This window comes from Lichenostomus cassidix, chromosome 4A (assembly GCF_008360975.1).
Source record: "Lichenostomus cassidix isolate B80296 chromosome 4A, HeHo_3.0, whole genome shotgun sequence".
NCBI lineage: Eukaryota > Metazoa > Chordata > Aves > Passeriformes > Meliphagidae > Lichenostomus > Lichenostomus cassidix.
The window spans coordinates 1,141,254-1,160,390 of NC_139485.1; the positions used below are offsets into that span (position 1 = coordinate 1,141,254).

Consider the following 19,137-nt stretch of genomic DNA (forward strand, 5'->3'; position numbering starts at 1 on the left):
ACCCAGGAATTTCTGCAAATTCTTCTGCTCTGGCCATGAGATGGATGTCAGGGTTGGGACAGTTGTCCTGAGAGAGCTTCATCTGTCCCCACAGCTGTGAAACAGAGTCACTGAGGTCCCTCCATGGCCCAGGCACCTCTGAGGAACTTCATGTTCTCACATCCTGCTGCAGAAGGTTTTTTTGAACATCTCTCTGCCTTGGCTCTCTGCAGTTCTCAGGGGAACAGGGGCTCAGGGTTCCATCCCAAATTTAGAGACATCCACTGGTTTCTCTTGGTCACCCAGGTTACCCAGAACCAAAACACAGCACGTCATAAGAGATTTTCCTCCTGAGCACCCTCATTCTCACACCCCATTTTTCGTGTGACCCACCCAGCAGGAAGTAGCATGGGCCTTTTGTGAGGTGTTTACTGTTCCGTGAGGAGGTTCAGTAAATACCCAACTCCAAATTCCTTCTCTGGCACGGCACCAGTTACTGGAAATGCTACAACCCCTTCCTCTTTGACCTGCTGTGTATCACTGCTGGTTTACACCACAAAATCACTCTCTTATCTGCTAAATTAATGTGGACTCAGGTGATCATTCCCATTGCTGTGGATTCCAGCATGACCCTGTGCACTCAGTGAAAATTCCTTAGAGGACCTTAGTTTCCTTTCAGGAATTCTTTAGAACCCAGAGGGTGGATGGATACCAGCAGCACTGACCCTACCTGACCACACTCACCTTATCTCCTCAGAATTCCCCAAAGTCCCCAAACCACCTCTGGCATGCTGTGCCTGCAGCCTTCCCAAGGTCCCTGTTGTCCCACACTGGGTTATCAGATTCTGCATGACCCAAGGGGTCCCACAGATCCCCATCCCCCTCCTTCCCAACCCTACAATGCCTCCAGGCCCTCCTTCCTTGCAAAACCTACCGAGTCCTAATTGGAAGCACAGGAGTCTCTTGTGGGAATTAGAAATGGCAAAAGAAGTGAGGAATAAGGACGGGATAAGGGAGGAGCAGGCATGGAAGATTGCTGCTGCTTTGGGAGTGAAGAATAAACCAAGTCCAGATGGCTGGACTGGTGATCTTTCCAAGCTCAATGTGTCCATGATTCCATGACCACTGGGACGTGGAATACAGGCTCCTTGGCCACAGAAACAGCTTGGCTGGGCTTTCCATTTCATGATGATCCTGTTCTCCATCTCACCTCCAAGGTCTGGCTCCCCAAGACATGAGATGTGAATCAAAGGAAGGTGCAGCCTTGTCCAGCACTCTTCATTGCTAAACCTTTGATATGAACCACAGCAGCTCCAGGGGGTCATCACTGAGCAGCCTGGTCCCCTGGAGATGGCCCTGCCCATGGAGGGGTGGAATGAGACGAGCTTTAAGGTCCCTGCCAACCCAAACCTGTCTGGAGTTTTGGGATTACTGAAATGGGTTTTGCACAGCAGAGAGTGGATCCTTTGAGGTCGCCTTTTCTGCAGTGCTACAGATTTTGGAGATTTTTTGAACTTTCTGGACATGCTTTGCCCAGTACAATTCCTCTTTCCCCTTGAGGAAGTGAGTCCCACCAGGTTCCTGGTGGATGAGTAGGAGTTGGTTGTGTACATGTCTCCACAGCTTGGTTTTTTCCTGCTACTCTGAACGAAATTATCTTTAAATTGATAAAACGCAAATTCACGGAGCTGTGACCTCAATGCCTCCAGGAAGGTGTATTTTCTTGCCTCATAAAATTATCAGACAAATAAAATTATCAGACAAATAAAATGATTTGATCAATCCATTAAAAGAAACCCCAAGAAGAAGGAAGGAGACAGGTATGGGCAGGGCAGAACCAAAACCAGATAGCGCTGGCCTGATGTGGGGCAGCTCCGGGAAAGGGAGGCACCAACTCCTGACCTAGGAAGGACTTTCTTATTTTTAGACCAAACCATGACTGGTGAATGCTTCCAGCTGAGAGCCCAGCAAGAGGATGAGTTGGTTCCTTGTACCAAGACAGAGATGGAAATCCAGTTCTCTGGAAAGCTGAGCTGAGCAAATCCTGCTTTCCTGAGAAAGGAGACACCGCAGAGGTGGTGGTGATGCCCAAAAGTGCTGTCACCCTCCATTGGTATCTTGGTCCCAGAGCAGGCCTGGCCAGGAGGGCTGCATGGTCATCCCTCAATATTCCCTTCCCAGGCTCCAGCATCATTGCTGGAGCAGAGATGGAATGTCCTGCATCCCACTGATGCTGGTGCAATTTAATTCCTTGAAAATATGAACGCTCAGTTTTGCACCAGCTTTTTTCACCAGTGTTTCTTTTAATAAAATAATTAATAAAGTAATGTCTTATTACCTAAAGCCTCCTCTCCCACGTCTGCCTCTGCACCTCCTTCCCTTTCCCATCTGACTGCACACACAAGGGCTGCTCCTCCCTGCCATCCCTGAAAACCATTTCATTGGAGCTCAGCTCACTTTGGAGCAAACACCAAGATGAGAAGGGGGAAATGGATAAAACTGCCCACGGGAGAGATTTAGGGGCAAATATGACAAGGTTTTCATCCTTTACCCCTGACTGTGGTTGACATTGCTGCTTCCCATTGGGAAATGAGCTTTCCCCATTGGGAATGAGATTTCTCCAATGAGTAGCTTAATGGAAAACACAACAAGAGGCATTAAAAATTAGCAATAATTCTGATGAAAGGCCCCTGTGTTTAGAGAGCCTGACTGAAGGAATTGGCGGCTCCTGTTGTTGATCTAAGGGAGGTGTGTTTGTTTCCCTCTAAACTTGCAGAAACACCAGCAGAGGCTGTCAAGACCTGAAGTATTTACTTGGGAAGTATTGTGGGAATGTGACAATGGAGATGTTGCTCCAGCTCCCAACTTTCTTGTGCTGAGTTTGTGTGTCAGAGTCTCAGCATGGTGCTGCTCTCACCTGTGGGGGTTGAGATCGAAGACATTTTCAGCCTAATTTGTCCTGGGAAGTGCTCAGAGCCTACTGATGAATTCCACCATATGGAATCCACGGCTAAAGTGGCAGAGTCAACAACATAAGCAAAGAATCCCAGAATTATTTGGGTTGAAAGGGAACTTAAGAGATCATCTCCTGCCATGGGCAGGGACACCTTCCACTGTCCCAGGCTGCTCCAAGCCCTGTCCAGCCTGGCCTTGGACACTTCCGGGGATGGGGAATCTCCAGTATATTCCTACTGTGAAAATGCCTATTTGTTAAAAGGCTGTGAACTGCAGTATTTCACAATAACATTCATTCTTTGCTGTTTATCTGGGATTTACTGTGATCTCTCAACCAGCAAATCTTTGCTCCGCAACCTCCAGTGATGTTGGTCAGAAATTCCCAACATTCCCAATATTTATGCAAGGCACAAATAATGTGATCCAGTGGAAGGTGTCCCATGGCAGGGATTGGGAACTGGGTGATCTTTACAATCCCTCCCAGCCCAAACCCTTCTGGGATTCCATGATTGCTTCAAATCTGTTTTTGAAGGGAAATAATCCTCTTTATTTAGCGGCAACACTGAAAAATCAAATTTGTTTCCTTCTTTGCAGCAAGGAGAGGTGGGAGCTTGTTCCTTGCACAAACTGATTGTGCAGTTTACTGTGTTAAATAAAAGCCTCTGTTTTTCCTTTATATCACCTGATGGTGGAAAACAGGTGCAGAGCAAACACCTCTGACCCATAATTACTCCTGAGTCACCAGAACACTCATGAGACGCAAATGCCAAAGTGAGCAGCCCAGACTATGGTGAATGTTTGGGTTTTCTTTTTCCTCTAACATAATTTGTTTGCCTTCTTATTCGGTAAATCATAAAAACTCAATTAGTCCATTAAATTTTACACCCCTGTCTGTCAGCTGCCTGTAAGTACAAACAGTTTATTGATTTCTTTGTGCTCTGCTGGGAGGGATTCTTTGCATAAGCACCTTGTAAAAGGAAATACTGATCCTGGTTCTCCCCGGAATGAAGCCATGGTTTGAAACTCCCATAATTTTCTTATCTTGCTGCACTTATAGCACAAATTCTGGATTTGTCATAGCTCTGGTTGCAATCTGTTTCTATTTTCGTCTCTGATTTCAATCTGTTTCTATTTTCATCTCTGATTTCCAATCACGGTGCTCCCCAGTGCTTTCCTCAAGGGCTGACACATCAAATGCCCCATTTACCTTCTACAGAGCTCCAGGGGTAGCTTTTCCATCCTTGCCTGGATTTAGCAAATCCTGGCTGTTTGGTGTGAGCAGTCAAGGGGCAGCTGGGGAACTCCACATCCTTCCCTGGAGCTGACACATCCCATGGCACCAACATGGAGATGCTCTAACACAGTCCCAGATCACAGGTCAAGAAGTGACCTTCTCCTTTTTCACTTTCTTGGGATTTTTTTGCTGTTCCTGAAGTTTTTAGCCAATATTAACAAACCTCACTTGCTCAGGAAGTTCAAGTCGTTTTTCAAGCATTAAGGTATTTAAACATGAGAGGAGTTCCGTGTTGTGGGACTTCACCACATGCCTTACAGTTAAGCCTCTGCTGGGTGGTGATGAACCTCAGCTGGCACTTCAATCCAGTCATTAAATAAGTGTTTATCACACAACCATGGAATGGTTTGGCTTGGAAGAGACCTTAAAGCCCATCCCATTCCAGCCCCTGCCATGGGCAGGGACACCTTCACCAGCCCAGGTTGTTTAGCTGTGCTAAGGTATCTGCAGGGAGGAGAGCCTGACTAAATTCCACTTCCAGATGCTGGCACGGGCTGGGAAACCACAGGAGGATGGGAATGCCCAGCTGTGCCCGAGTGGGTTTGCAGGGTCAGGAGGCTGCGGGGTGAAGGGGAGCCCTGTGTTCCATCCCAGGAACAGCTGCCAAGGACCTTTGACCAGGAGTTTGGGGAGCTGCTTGAATGAAACAACATCCGTGACCTGGAGAAAGAGCAAAAGCTGCTATTTCTGGTGACTTCTGAGTGCAAATGGAATGGCAGCACCAGCTGGACAACAACGGTGGTGCCAAAGCAATCCAGGGCTGGAGTTGGTGTTGACATGTCAGCAACGAGGCGTGGGAGGAATCCATCCCCAGAGCTCCCAGATTTTCCTGCCCAGCTCCCACAGCAGTGGGAGGAATCCAGCCCCAGGGCTCCCAGATTTTCCTGCCCTGCTCCCTGTCCAGTGAGCAGGGGGGATGTGGCCTGAGGGAGAATTCGGTGAGCAAGATGCTCCAAAACAATGATAAGAAGAGAAGGGAAAGGTCTTGTCCCCTGGGAGGTGGGAGCTGGGACTGTGGCTGTGCTGAGGGAATGATCTCCCTGCCCAGAGCAGGAGGGAGGCGAGGGAACAACGGTAGGGAACTGGCAGAGATCTCCCACTTGGATACTGCCTCCAGGACGGGAAAAACACTACAGAAAACCACAATCTGTCACGCACCTCGCAGTGTTTTGAAGCCTTCGGCTCTAACTCATTGTTTCCTTTGTTGAGGTTTGTGTTTAGCGAGTGAATTCCCTCATCCCTGGCTCCCCCTGGAGCTTGTTTGCTTTGGGAGAGAGGGAGGTTCTGTTCTCTGCTCTTGGCAGAAACTTCTGCTCCTCCACAGCACCTAACCTGGGGATCAGGGTGGGGACAGCCCTGGGGCAGCAGCACTCAGCCAGGGGCCAGGTTTGGAATGAGATGATCCTGAGGATCCCTTCCAGCCCAAGCCATTCCATGACTCTCCAAACCCTCGGCAGCCCCCAGCTTGACCGTGGATCTTCCTTTACATTTTCAAGGAATTGAGTGCTCTGGGATGAGCTGGAGACTCACTTGGGCCAAGGAAGGAAAGGATGGGAAGGTGCCAGGGAAGGAATGGGGTGAGTGATTTGCTGTAAATCCCCTGTCAGAATTGCACCTTCCAGTGTTTATTCCTTCCCCTGCTGTTTAGTCATGGAGCTTTGCCATTTTGGGAGGATGAAGAGTTCAATGGGGATCAAAGGAAACTCAAAGCCTTTCCTTATGTTCCAAAAAGAGGATTTATTTAGTGGGTTTTGAACTTTAAAGTACATAGATGTGAGTGTTGTGGAGAGGGATGCTCAAGCAACCATGACATTCACAGTCCGATGCACTCCGGAAATGCAGGAGCTCTGGGAATTCCCACAGTAAAGCATTAGCTCCTGATCCTGCTGGCACTCCTTGGGCAGCTCTCCCAGAGATTCCAGGCACTTACTGGGGATAAACAACACATCACTGCAGAAAGCTCCCAGGAGAGGCCCCAGGTGGGGAAGTGCTGCACTCCCAAGGAGGTAAGAGCTGGATAAGAGAAGGAATGGCTCCCCAAGGCCATGTGCTCCAGCAAAACATGGGACAGTTCATGTTTTTAGGGAGAGCAGACGTTGTTCCTATGCTCAGGGAAGGTTCCTTCAGTTCAGACCACTCTGTTCTTTGCCCTTTCGAAGATCTGCATCACTTTTCCTGCTGGGATGCAGCCTTCCCGCACGATGGTGATGCCACCTTCGCAGAGGGAGAACAAACAAGTCAGGACAATCCCCAAAGGGGCACAGAAAGGAGGAGAAAGGAACATCTTGCACCAGCAAAGCCACTCAAAACAAAGTTGTGTGGAAGGACCAGAGATTTGTCAGAAAGTGAAACCACCAACCAACACTGACCTCACACTTTGTTCAAGGGTTTGGTTACCCACTAATGAATCTCTCTCAAATGTCAGCCCAGAGCCACCCAGGACACCTCAGTGTGTGCTGCAGACAAGCTCCTGTGCCACCCTCATGGTGGTCACACCATTCCTTCCAGCAAAAACTGGAAACCAAACCTTCCTTCCAGCAACACCCACCCTCCTTCCAGCAGCACCAAACCCTCCTTCCAGCAGCACCAAACCCTCCTTCCAGCAGTGCCCACCCTCCCACTTGGAATGTTTCCACCCTAACAAGGCAGCTTTTCCTTGCACAGCTGTGCTTGTCCTCCTGCCTTGTTCTCTGTCAACACAGAGATCCTCCTGGGACATCTTTTGTTTCCTTCTCCTCATCAACATGTTTGCAAATATCCAAGCACTCAAGAACTGTTACTCTTGGAGCACTCTGTGCTGCCAGATTGATACAGGGAAAGGCATGGAAACATCCCAGGAAAATGCAATTGCTGACACAAAGGGTGGTTCTCACACTCACTTTCATCAATCTTGGTGCAGTTGACCACAGTGGATGCCACCACCTCATCAGACTCTCCATCACAGAGAACACCCTCCAGCTTATGGCCAAGGCGCCTGTGGGGAAAAAAATAGCAACAGCCCTTCAGAGAACTTGCTGTGACCTCGTGCTGAAGCTCCCCTCTGTGCAGGACATCAAACCAAGGTCTGCCACCACTTAACCGGGTGGGTGGCACTGCCAACGACCAGGTACTCACGAGATGACCATGTCGTGGTGAGTGCTGTCCACCTCCCCGCTGGGGTTGGCCGAGGTGATGGCCAAGGGGCCGGTCATGTCGATGAGGTGCACCAGGACCGTCAGGTCAGGGACTCGGATCATGATGCTGTCCTGGGTTCCCACCCTGCTGTAGCCTGCTCCAACCCCTGGAAGGACAGGCAGAGGATGTTGGCAGAGGCACAACCCCTGTTGTGGCACCAGGGTGGATTTCCTGCTGCCTTTGGAAGTGGCCCTGCTCCATGCACCCAACTAAGTGTGAGTGTCTTTGTGGACGTCCATTCCTGAGCAGAAATCCGTGACAGCAGAGGTGCAGTTTGGGGTCCAACAGGGCAAAAAGGAAATGATTCACAACTGGAGACAGCACAGACTCCCAGTGTACTCTTTCCATGGACTCAGGATCTCCCTATATCCCAAAGTCTGGCTTCTTGTGACCACTGCCCACCCTCCCATCCTCCACCACCTTCCTCTGCCTGTTAAATGTGGGTAACTCAGAATCAGCTGGGTTGGAAAAGACCTTTGAGATCCAGTCCAACCTGTGACCCAACACCACCATGTCACCCATGTGTCACTGAGTGCCACATCTCTTAAGCACCTCCAGAGATGGGGACTCCATCACCTCCCAGGGCAGTCCCTGCCAATGCCCAATCACCCTTTCTGTGAAGATTTTTTTCCTGATGTCCAACCTGAGCTTCCCTGGCTTGAAACCATTCCCTCTCCTCCTGTCCCTGTTCCCTGGCTCAGCCTGACCCCCTGGCTGTCCCCTACTATCAGCAGCTGTGCAGAGCCACAAGGTCCCCCTGAGCCTCCTTTGCTCCAGGCTGAGCTCCTTTCCCAGCTCCTTCAACTGCTCCTCATAGGATTTGTATTCCAGCTCCTCCAGTTCCCTCATTCTGCACTATTTCCATGGATTCCCAGGAGCCAGGGTTGAGGTGAATCATCCCAGTGCTCACAGTGCCTGACTGTGTCCATGTGGTGGGACGGCAGAGGCGATGAGCAGGGATGACCATCAGAACCCTCTCATCCCCTGGATGCTCCACCCTGGTTTGCTCATTCCCAGTGAACAGCGAGGGGCTTGAAGAGGGGACCCTCCCAGGCTGAGGAGCCTCCCTTGCTTTTGGTCAAAGAACTCATCCTGCTGGCTCCCACTCTTAATGAGTCATTCCAGCTGATTAACACCCTCTGCTAAACATTCATCTGCAAGCTCCAGAGGGGATTTCGTAGGATAAAGTGACCAGAATCTCTCCCCATCTCATCCCAAAGAGTGTTGGGTTTGCAGACCTGCTGTGCTGAAAACATGAATGGGGGACAGAGGGGTTGTCCTGCTCATCTCACCCAGCTTCTTCAGCCACTCTCCCTTCCGGATAATGCAGCCGATGCCACCGGGATAAACATTTTCCATGAATTCCCAAAGCAGGGGGCTGATGGGTGGAGAAGCTGCTCGCAGCTGCTCCAGGTTGGAAATAAAGATACAGATGGGCTTCTCTTGAGGCCTGTCCTGAAAAAAAATTGGGGGAAAATAGATGAAGAGGGAAAGTTTGCCTGAAGAACCTCAAATCCCACTGGAATCCTGATTCTTCCCAGGGAACAGGAGCTCCAGGCAAGGAAGATGCTCTGTCTGCACAAAATGATGAGCAGAGGAGGAGACTGTGATTGGTGCCACAGCTCAGATCTGCACGTGCAAATTGAGGAGGAGACAGAACAGCAGCCTGCCTTCGGGAACCTCTGGGATGCATCCAAACCCCCTCGTTAGGCATATCCATCACAGGGACAGCAGGGCTCCACTCATTATCAGCACTTTTTGGATCTCACACCAGGGGCCTGATTATTTCCAGACTTCTGCTGGTGCAAACTGAGGTCAAATCCACAAATTTGTGATGGGATAAGGGGTGGAGAGATCAACTCCCTGCAAACAAACATCTCCATTATCACCCCTTCAGTGCTTTGAAGGGGTTTGGTGTAAAACCAACAGTGGAGATGGAGGGGAAATAAAACAATCTCACAAAGCCGTGTCATTTCAGTCCTCAACTGACATCAGCTTCAGTGGGGCCAAATGACTCAGGAACTGGGCATGTATTTACATTCTGTTTGTATTCCCTCATCGGCAGGGAAGGTCAGCACTGGCACCAGGGCAGCACAGAAGAGACAGCCTTTGTGCCGCTGCTCCGCTCGGGGCCAGCTGAGATCGTCTGTTATGGTTATTTCTCCAGGCTAGCCAGGAAATTGCCTCATGGACAACAGACAGGGCCAGGCTGCAAAAGTTGGATTGAAGGTGCAAACTCTGGGGCTGGTGCCAGCACTGAATGGCTCCAAAAGTCTGGGGTAATGTAGCCCTGGGATTCTGATTCAGCACTTTGTAGGACAGAAAGGACAAACACAGGTTTGGACCCGCTTGTGAGTGGCTGTTCCTGCTTGGGGTTGTGCTTGGTCCATCCCTGCGCTCCAGCCTGGAGCAGAGGAGCTGTACCCCAGCTTGCTCAGAAAATGATCCCTGATGGTGTGGCTGCTCATGAACTCCGCCCATGGTGACCTCCTGAGTCTCGGGACAGCCTGAAACCAGGGGCTCCCTTTTCTACTTCTGTACAAAGTCAGGGACAGGACACAGAGACACAGAGCCATCCCTGAATTCCCACCTTGATCCTGTAGACCTTCTCGATGGCTTCAGGGTGTTTGCAGGAGGCTGCCAGGGCGTACACGGTGTCTGTAGGGACCCCACACACTGCCCCCGTGTTCAGCAGCTCCGCAATGGTCCTCAGGCCACTCGTGAGGTGGGACCTGGGGCACACACAGGGCAGGGGCTCTTTACTGTCCTTCTTGGAGCTCTGGACCTGCCAGGAATCAGGAGGCAATGAATAAGTAAATATATGGAACACAGGGCAGGATTCCATCCACCCGAATGCAGGGATTCATGGTGCTGTGATCCCTTGGCAGTCCAAGGGCAGAGGCAGCACCTCTGGGGATGCTTCCCCCAGAGTAGGGGAGGTGAATTCCAGTGAATGAAGTCAAAGAGAGCAGCTCGGGGTGGACGTTTCAACTGCTGATGCCTAAAATTAGAGGAGGTGAATCCCACCCAGCACAGCTTCCTGGAAAAATGGCTGCTCTCCAAGGTGACCTAAGGACACCCTTTGGGAATCCAAAATCCAGAGGAGGATGGAATTGCAAGTGCATTCCCATGAAATGCTGATTTAATGGAAATGTTGCTGTGCAGGAGGAATTGGAGCTATCAGATCCATCACTCTGGATAGGGGGAATTGCCTTGGTCAGACACACCAGATGGCAGAAGGAGTTTGAAATTAAGAAAAGATGGGGAATTCTTGCTGTCCAGTCTGGGAAATGTTGAACTCCCTGCTCCCAAAGTTATGACTTTAAAACTTCAGCCTGCCAGGAATTCTTAGACTGGAGATGGCTAATTCTGCAGGACCACAGAGACAGGCAGTTTGGAGCAAGGTGGGAGTCTTGTAAGCATCCCTGCCTTTCTCCAATATTCATAATGGAATCCCAACAGAAGTGCTGTGACTGGGATTTAGAATGGCACTAAAGGATGCAGCAGAAGGGAAATTCCATGGAAATTTGCAGTAAAGGTCCCAGAATATCCCCCCTGAGCAAGGAAGCTACACCACCACCCCAAGCATCTCTTACTGTGAACAGAGGAGGTCCCATCATCAGGAGGTCCTTCCCGAACATGCCGTTGGCGAGCGAGGCTGCGGTTCCGTAGAAACAGATGACACTGAGGATGATCAACATCACAACTGGAAAAGATCCCAGAGTCAGAGGCAGGAAGGGTGATTGAGTCCCCATCCCTGGAGGGGATTTAACAGCGTGAATGTGGCCCTTGGGAGCAGGGCTTGGCAGCGCTGGGGGAATGCTTGGACTCAGTCTTGGGAGGCTTTTCCATCCTACAGGATTGCATGGTGCTGTGATTCTATTCTATGGTGGCAAAGTCCTGGTGGAAAAGCTCCCCCTAATCCCCTTGCTAAAGCACTCCATGGAATTAAAAATTAAATCATCACTTGCAGCAAAGCCAAAGCTTCAGCAGAACTACAGCTGCTGACAGGTTCAGCTCATCCCACATGTCAGGGAGCATCCACTGGGAAGCAGAGCAGGACAGAACCTCTGGAGGTGTCCTGGTCCAGCAGTATCAGCCATACCTAAGGTTTATTTGGAAGCTCAAGGATCTGAGAATGATAGGAAGAAAGTTTTCCTCCTCCAGTTGTGAGGATAAAGGACTCAACCTCTGTCACTTGCACACAGCCCGGGCTTCCAGGGAAAGAGGAACACTCTCTGTTTGATTTTCCCATACTGAGCTCCCCAACCCAGGACCCACTCAATGTCCGAGTTCAGCTCAAACTCACTTTCAAATGGCAAAGGGAGGTTCTGCAGTGTAAAGAGCAGAAAACAAATGGTCAAGAGCTCCATGGCCAGGGTCAGGCCAAGCAGCACCACGTTAAAAGAGGAAGCTGTGGAAAGAAACACAAACAAGAGGGACCCACATCAGAGCAGAGCCCATAAATGTCCATGAACCAGCAGAAGAGTTCCTAAATCAACTGAGGCTTGTTTGATTAAACCGAGCAGTCCCAGCTCTGATTTCCCTGTCCATGGAGGAACAAAGAGGCACAGCCAAGCTCTGTTCAGCTCTCAGGTTCCATGGACACGCTGCCAAACCCTTGATCTGCCAGGACACTGTGCTCACATGGAAAACACTTCTCCAGCAGCCAAGCAGGTTCTGATTTACACCATCTGGGCTGGAGTGTGGCTGTGGATTGGTGCCAGTGGCCCAGTGCGCTGAACACTCTCACCCGATTTGATCCTTTTATTTTCTTTGAAATGTTCTTCCATTCCCTTGGGGCTGTTTCTCCTAAGCCCAGCTCAGCTTCTGTTACTGGCTGTGGGCAAAACATCTGCGTTCTTGCTTAATCAGAGCAACAGGGAGAGCTGAGCCTCCCTCACTGGTGCATCTCCACCACGGAAAAACCACAGGAGGATTCATGCTCTGACCCCAAATGCCCCTCAATAAACATCCCACGTGCTTCTGAGACTTACCCAAAATGATTAAAAAAGCATTGAGCACCAAAAAGGCAACAGAGCCAGCAGTGAATCCCTCGGTGTTCCCTGCCCCGATGTTCAGCAAGTGGCCTGAAACAGGAGCAGCACATCTGGTTATGAGCAAACCACAAAGAGCAGCATGACAGGAGAGTGACAGAGCCTCATCTGGGATCACTGCAACTCCAGCTGATGGATGGCAGCCTCACAAAAACCCTCCCTCATCGAGTAGCTGCTTCTGCTACACAAAATATTTGAGGTATTAACTGCGGGCGATGGTTATCCAAAAAAAGTGCTGGATTTTACCTCTGGCTTGGAATACTCAGGGTCTGGCTGGACACTTCAGCAGCTCCTGCCACACATCTGAAGCCACAGCTTCAACTTTCCCCACAGGTGCTCATTTTAAGAGTGCCTGGCACAGAGGCTGTGTGAACACTCTGCCCACCTGGAGCAAAATGCAGCTTTTAAAGGCCAGGCTCAGCTGCTGAGAGCCTCTTCCATGGCTGTGACCAATGGAGATGGATTTCTCCAGGCTCCTGAAGTAGAAATCCAGAACCTGGAGGCTTTCACTGCCTAAAAACATCTCCTGAGTTGTTATTCCGAGATAACAGCCCAGAGCCAGCCCTGTCTCACAATGTTTTTGCAGGGAAATCTTGGCTTTTATTGGAGTTGAAGACACAACTGGGACTCATGGAGCTCAGAGCACCAAGTGCCTGCAGCAGTGGCAATCGAGTGCAAACTGGGATGTTGGCATTGATTTTTCCAAGGAGATATATCAGTAAACCTGGTGCCATTGACTCTCCTGAAAGAAGGAATCAGGCTGAAGAAAGCAATCTGAAATTCCCCGAGAACATCCCTTAAACCAGGAACCATCCCGTGCAGTACCTGCCAGGCGCAGCCAGGTCCAGGCTCCCCAGAAGGCAGCATAACAGAATGGGAGCACAGATCCAAACCTCTTCCCACCCTGCACCTGGATCCTGCAGACAAACAGCTGCCCCAGGGCTCCTGGGATGAGCACGGAGGGGATGGACAGATGCTGTCTGGCGGTGTCACCCACGCTGCCCTGGATGGCGGCGGCTGCAGCCAGGCCGTTGCAGATGTAGAACAAAGCATCTGGCATGGCAGCACTGGTGATGCTGGGGAGGTCCTTGGACCTGGAGAGCCGGGTTTGGACAGCGCCCAGCGCGGCTTGGAGAGTTGAGCTGGACACGGCCTGGGCACCCACGGGAATCAGAACCTTCTCCCCGATGGAGTTGATGAGGCTGGCGAAGGTGGCGTACAGGGACAGGGCGGTGCAGAGGCTGCAGGCTGCCCCCAGGAAGGGCCGAGCGCCAGACAGCGGGATCTGGTGGATGAAGGCAGAGGTGAGGATGATGAAGGAGGCATTTTGCAGCATCTCCAAGGTGTCTTTATGGATCGACATCAGAAACAGCAGGCAGGCAGTGGCCAGGAAGAACCACGCTCCAAACATTCCCAGCCTGCTTTCCTGAGCCGTGGGCAGCCCGAGGAAGGTGGTGAGCACAAACTCTTCCCAGGACATCACCAGCCAGAGGAGGCTGTGGACACCGAACTTGGTGGTGTGGTAGATGTCCCCTCTGAGGTAGCTGTAGAAGCTGGAGAGCAGCTGGCAGCTGGACATGATGGATATCCACACTGCTCCTACACAGAAGGTTTCCATGTACCCAAAGAAGTAAAAGGCAAATATGAAAGGTGACACAGTGTCGCAGATGTTGCCCAGGGCCATCGGCTCCGCGTACTTTGTGTTCTTCTTCTTTTCTTCCCCAAGGGCCTTGGAGGAGCTTTTCTGTGCTGTGCCCAGCAGCAGGACATTGAAGAGGGGATGACCAAAGCCGGGCAGGACGTACCTCTGGGTGATGCCCTTGAGGAGCAGAGCCGCAGCCCCGTACAGCCCACACAGGACAATGGCCAGCTCCAGCACTCCGGACACCACCAGGGCCCACTCCCCAAAGAGCGCCACCGCCTCGAAGCTCAGGGCCAGCGCGATGGCCCCGAAGGTGAAGGGCATGATGTAGTTGACGGTGGCTGAGCAGAAGGACAGGATGAAGGAAATGGCGATGTAAGCCACCAGCCCAGCCACGGCACTGTGGCTGACTGAGAGCTGGGCTAAGCCAGCGGCAGGGAGCTGGCTGGCGTTCCCAGAGGGAAGTGTTGTGTTCTCCCGGGATGGATAAGCGGCAGACAGGACCCTTGTGGCCCCGTAGCTGCTCCACAGAGCAGAGAAGGTGAGGAAGGCTGCGCCTCCAAGGTGGTCATACTTGCGGAAGGCGAGAAATCCGGCCACGAGCTGGACGAAGCCTCCAATCAGGATGAGGTGGACACCTGAGGGAGGCAGGAAGGGGTCAGGTGTGAAGCCAAGCACAAAAAGGCTGGAGCTGCAGGAAGCTCTGGGGGACACCCTGCAACAGGTCCCATGGCCTTCCTGTGAGCAGCTTCTGCCTGCCCCTCTTCCCATCTTTATGGGAAATTTCTGTGTGGCCCCTGAGCCCCTTGGCTCAGTGTGGTGAGCAGGCCCAGGGGCACTTTGGATCTAGAGGGAACGGCACATGGAATATTCAGCCCAGACTCCTGGCAGTAGCTGGGGAAGGAGGAGCAGCCATCCCCAGGGGCACACAGACCTGCACGATGCCCACATTTCCCACCATCCCACCAGTGGTGTCCAGTGGCCCATGGGGATGACCCTCAAAAGGTCCAGGGAATGTCCAGCCCCACCCACGCACCCCAAGCAGCAGCACCCACCTGCCAGGATCTGCTCTGCCACCCGAGGCCCGAGGCCAGTGGAGGCCAGGGTGAAGTTCTGCAGGCACAGGAGGAAGGCACTGACCACATTGCCCAGCAGCCCCAGCACCCCTGGCTCGCTGTAGAAGACGGCGGCAAAACCCTCGGCGCTCGCCATGGCCCTGCGGACACAACAGCAGAGTCAACCCTCGGCCCCACAGCCTCCCTGCAGCCTGGCCTGGCCTTGGGCACTCAGCCAACCTGCAGAGCCCCTGCCCCGAGCTGGGACAAACTGGTGACAGGCTCAGGTGTTTCCACGTTCCTCCCCGCTCCTCGCCGCAGACAAAGGCTCGATTCAAAGCACCGCTCGAGGTGCCTGCTTTCCGCAGCCCTATCCAGAAAAAACACACACAACCTATTTAGGCGACGAGGATTCCTGGCAAAAACATGTTTAGGTGCCCCAAAGCGCTGCAGGTGGTGGTGATGGTTGCTGTCCCCTCTTCTCCAGGCTGCTGGAGATGGAGAGGCATGAATAGCCCAACACAAACCGACAAACATCCCGACAAAACCCACAAGGTATTTTTGAGCCGTTCCAGGACGTTTCTTATCCACTGTTGCAGACAAACAGGGCAGGCACGGTGCACACACACAGTCTCCCTTTCCAGATGGAATTTTCCAGCTCCATCCCTTTCTTGAAACCCCAGTGACTAAATAGGCTATTTTCAAACTGTTCATATTTCTCCCATGAACTCGTCTGTTTGCAGGCAGCCCCCACATTTCCACTCCTCAGCACTCCCGGGTACCAGGAGCTAAAGTTTTCTCTCTGGAGGGTTTTGTTAGGAAACAAAGATGAAAATAAAGCAGCAATGTTCTTGTTATTTGGGTATTTTTAGAACATTGGTGAGCTAAAAGAGCTGGAAAGGGAGAAGGTGAGGTATTCTGTTCTCAGCCATTCCAAAGAACCCTTTGGAAAGGGAGGAAAGCTCCACTATTGTTAGGGGGAGTGAGGAGGAGGGAAGGAGCACCACCCAAAGAAAAAAATACGGGAATAATAATGAACCTAAATCACAGGATCACACAAATCTTCAGCACAAATTTACGTTTTGCAAACATCAGTACCCTCCAGACACTTGTTCTGCTAAAAACCTCATATTTTCCTCTCTCCATTTATTCTGAGGGATGTTGCTTCCCCAGAGGAAGAAAGACGAAGGATAAATCAACTCCTGACAGCTCCGAACTGATTCAGCAACATCAACTCTCATGAAATAAGGAAAGGGTAAAAACTTCCAAGCAAAGCTTGGGGAACAATGAATTATTCAATTATTTGGTTGTGCTAAGGGTTGGAATTTTGGGTTCAGAAATAGAGGTACACCAAATCCCAGTTCAGAGGGAGGAATATTCCCTTTTACCAATACGGCACTGCCTTGAAGGAGGCCCCCAGGAACGCTGTGCCTTTGGGCAGAGCTGAGCCTGTGGATTCCATGATTTTGTCTCTTTCATGGTTTTAAATGACACTTCTATATAAAGAAGCACTTTGGTTTAAATAGTTATCCTTGGAAAAGAGCCACAAAATGAAGTTCCTGCAGATGTTTTGCCCTGGAACAGCCCAGGTAGTGGCTCAAAGGCACACTCAGAGTCCCTGCTTGGAGTGGATCCCTGGAGGAGGGCAAGGTGGGATTTGGGAGGGAGATGGGCTGGCCGGTTGACTCCTTGATTCTCCCAGAAGTGGTTTTTAATTTGCCAGAGCTCCTTTTGTTGGTGTTTTCTGCATCACAGGCCTGCCACAAAGAGGTGGGACTGGGGAGGGATGGAGGGACACAAGTCACAGAGATGTTTTCCTCTTCTTCCAGTGCAGGCACTGGAGAAGGGAGGAAGAGAAACAGCAGAACATGCTGTGTCAGGCTAAGGAGGTGTAAAGGGGTGAGGATTCAGCCCAAAGTATGAGAAATGAGAAGGAGAAGGAGAAGGAGTAGGAAGAGGAGGAGGAGGAGGGAGTTTCCCTCATGAGAAGAAGGGTTGGGGGTTGAACCAGCTGCAGTTTTACTCACTGCTCACACCTGCCCCATACACACCAACCCAGCCTCGTGATCCCTGTCCTGGCACCAGTTCACAGCTAGGCTTTGTCCCTGCCCCTGCTTCCTGTAATGTCAGCACACATCAAATAATGAAAATCCTCCTGGTGCTGTCTCAGGAACAGCAGCACCGGAATGCTGAGGGCTGTGCTGAGCCTGGAAAAACGAGGCTCAGCAGGGGAACCCCCAGGAGAGTTTCTGCTCAAATATGCCCTGGTTTGGCCCCAGGATAACCCCGCCCATGGGTGCTGTCACTGTCCTTAGGGACTCATTTCTCCCCATGCACCACAGCAAACTGATGGTGAGACACGATAATGTGCGATCGTGCAGGAGGCAGTGGAGCAGATGGAAAATCCTTCTCTACCAGGTGAGATTAACATCTCTGCACAAACAGGGCACCAGCAGCATAGCCACAGTCCAGGAAACCATGGGATGGAGATGTCCCCGTGCTGAGGAGCCCCCTGGACACCAGGGTGCTGCCGGATCTCCAGGAGGGATGGGGCAGCCCGGGATCATTCTTCCCTTGCGCACATCCCTCGTGCAGCGAGGGCAAAGCCAAAGCCACACCCTCCCTCGTCCTGCCCCCTCCACCCTCTTTCCTTTCCCTGCTTGCCCCCGGCACTCCTCACCCTGGGGGTTGCAGGAATGCTGTGTGAGGTCCTCCCTCCCTCCTGGCTCTTGTCCCCCGGTGACCTCTGAGCCACATGGGACAGGCTCTGGACACCACTTCCTTCACTGCCTGCTGTCCTCACAACAACTTCCCTTCACCCCTCCAGAAAAGGTCATTCCCGTCTGCATCCCATTCCCATGGGGCTGTCAGGCTCTGCTTTGCAGGAATCGCTCTGTGCCTCCGACAGTCGCTGCCGGTGCTGCTTCACCATGACCGATATTAACAAGAATATTCCAGGGCATGGGCATTCCCTCCCCAGGAGGATGGAGCAAGGCTTCCCACGCCACGGGACACATCTACAAACACCAAACCATGCCATTTTCACTCATCCCCAATGGCATTTTGCCATTAGTTTTCCATCCCACCTTGTTAGTCATAACAAACATTTACAGAGCTCTGAGGAAACACTGCCTCTCTCCAGATAAACATGGAAAGAGAGCAAAATCCATTTTGGATAAGCACACAGCAAGATGAGCAGTGCACAGCCACAACACACAGCTGGATTTCACATCACAACCCTGCCTCTCCTCTGGTCAAACCAGCACGGAATTACCAGGGATACATTGCTACAACAAAGGTCCGCTTGGGGGTTAGTACAAAATTCAATTTGCAATACAAAGTGTGTCCCACCAGGCTGTTACTCTGCCCAAAATAAGAAATGTCTCCAGGCTTCCCTGCTGGACAAACCAAAGAGCCGTGGCATTCCCCCAGAATCAAAACATTCCTTTGGGAATGAAAGCTCCCAGGTCTTCCCTGGAAGCTCCAGGGTTCATTCCCAGTTCAGTGACCCAGCAGAGCTCTCCTGAGATGGAGAAGGAGAGCTGGCAAAGGCTCACCCAAACACCCAAACACTGAATGTATTCAAGAAAAGCATCCAAGAAAACCACCACTGCCTCACTGCTGCCTCTGCAGCTGGGATTTACCTGCTTTGGTGACACTTCGGCTCAATGGGAGGATGCTCTTGTCCCTCTCATTTCCTGGTAAATCCCACTTTTATAGTCCTCCTCAGGAGGCGGAGCCTGGAGCCAGTTGCTTCACCCATTGGCACCTGCAGCATTTTGGAGACAGGAGTTTCCTTGAACCTTGTCAGTTATTGTCCGAAACCCTTTTTTATTTCCTGAAACTGAGGGGGGGTTTCCCTTCTGTCCAGCAGGGACAAACCACCCCTCCTCATGGATTCCCCCCACCCTCTGACTCCCCAGGGGCTGATGTCATCCCCCTGGAAATTCAGTTGCACAAAAACAGAAAGCAAATTGCCTT

The 19,137-nt window shown here is 51.5% G+C and overlaps 1 protein-coding gene across 2 annotated transcripts; it reads right to left on the reverse strand.

The window, feature by feature from the left end:
• Positions 1–5,940: 5,940 nt before the first annotated feature.
• On the reverse strand, positions 5,941–18,838 carry LOC146437239 (uncharacterized). 2 transcript variants are annotated; one of them, XM_085059991.1, is made up of 12 exons: positions 18,801–18,821; positions 15,397–15,526; positions 15,157–15,317; positions 13,285–14,739; positions 12,400–12,492; positions 11,712–11,816; positions 10,999–11,108; positions 9,993–10,187; positions 8,695–8,857; positions 7,343–7,508; positions 7,108–7,202; positions 5,941–6,442 (listed from the first exon to the last, which is right to left on the reverse strand). In XM_085059991.1, exons 3-12 carry the CDS (start codon positions 15,311–15,313, stop codon positions 6,357–6,359), a joined length of 2,625 nt encoding a protein of 874 aa, XP_084916117.1. In that variant the 5' UTR covers positions 15,314–15,317; positions 15,397–15,526; positions 18,801–18,821; the 3' UTR covers positions 5,941–6,356. The 2 variants fall into 2 exon arrangements, with proteins under 2 accessions (XP_084916117.1, XP_084916116.1); XM_085059990.1 differs by lacking the exon at positions 15,397–15,526 and having other exon boundaries at positions 18,801–18,838.
• Between the last annotated feature and the right edge of the window lie 299 nt (positions 18,839–19,137).

Coding starts and splice junctions, on each gene's coding strand:
- LOC146437239 (XM_085059990.1), bottom strand. CDS start 15,313: ATGGCGAGCGCCGAGGGTTTTGCCGCCGTCTTCTACAGCGAGCCAGGG. Junction 11,109..11,711: donor CCTCCCTTTGCCATTTGAAA/GTGAGTTTGAGC, acceptor GATCTTTTCCAG/TTGTGATGTTGATCATCCTC. Junction 8,858..9,992: donor AGAAGGTCTACAGGATCAAG/GTGGGAATTCAG, acceptor ATTTTTTTTCAG/GACAGGCCTCAAGAGAAGCC.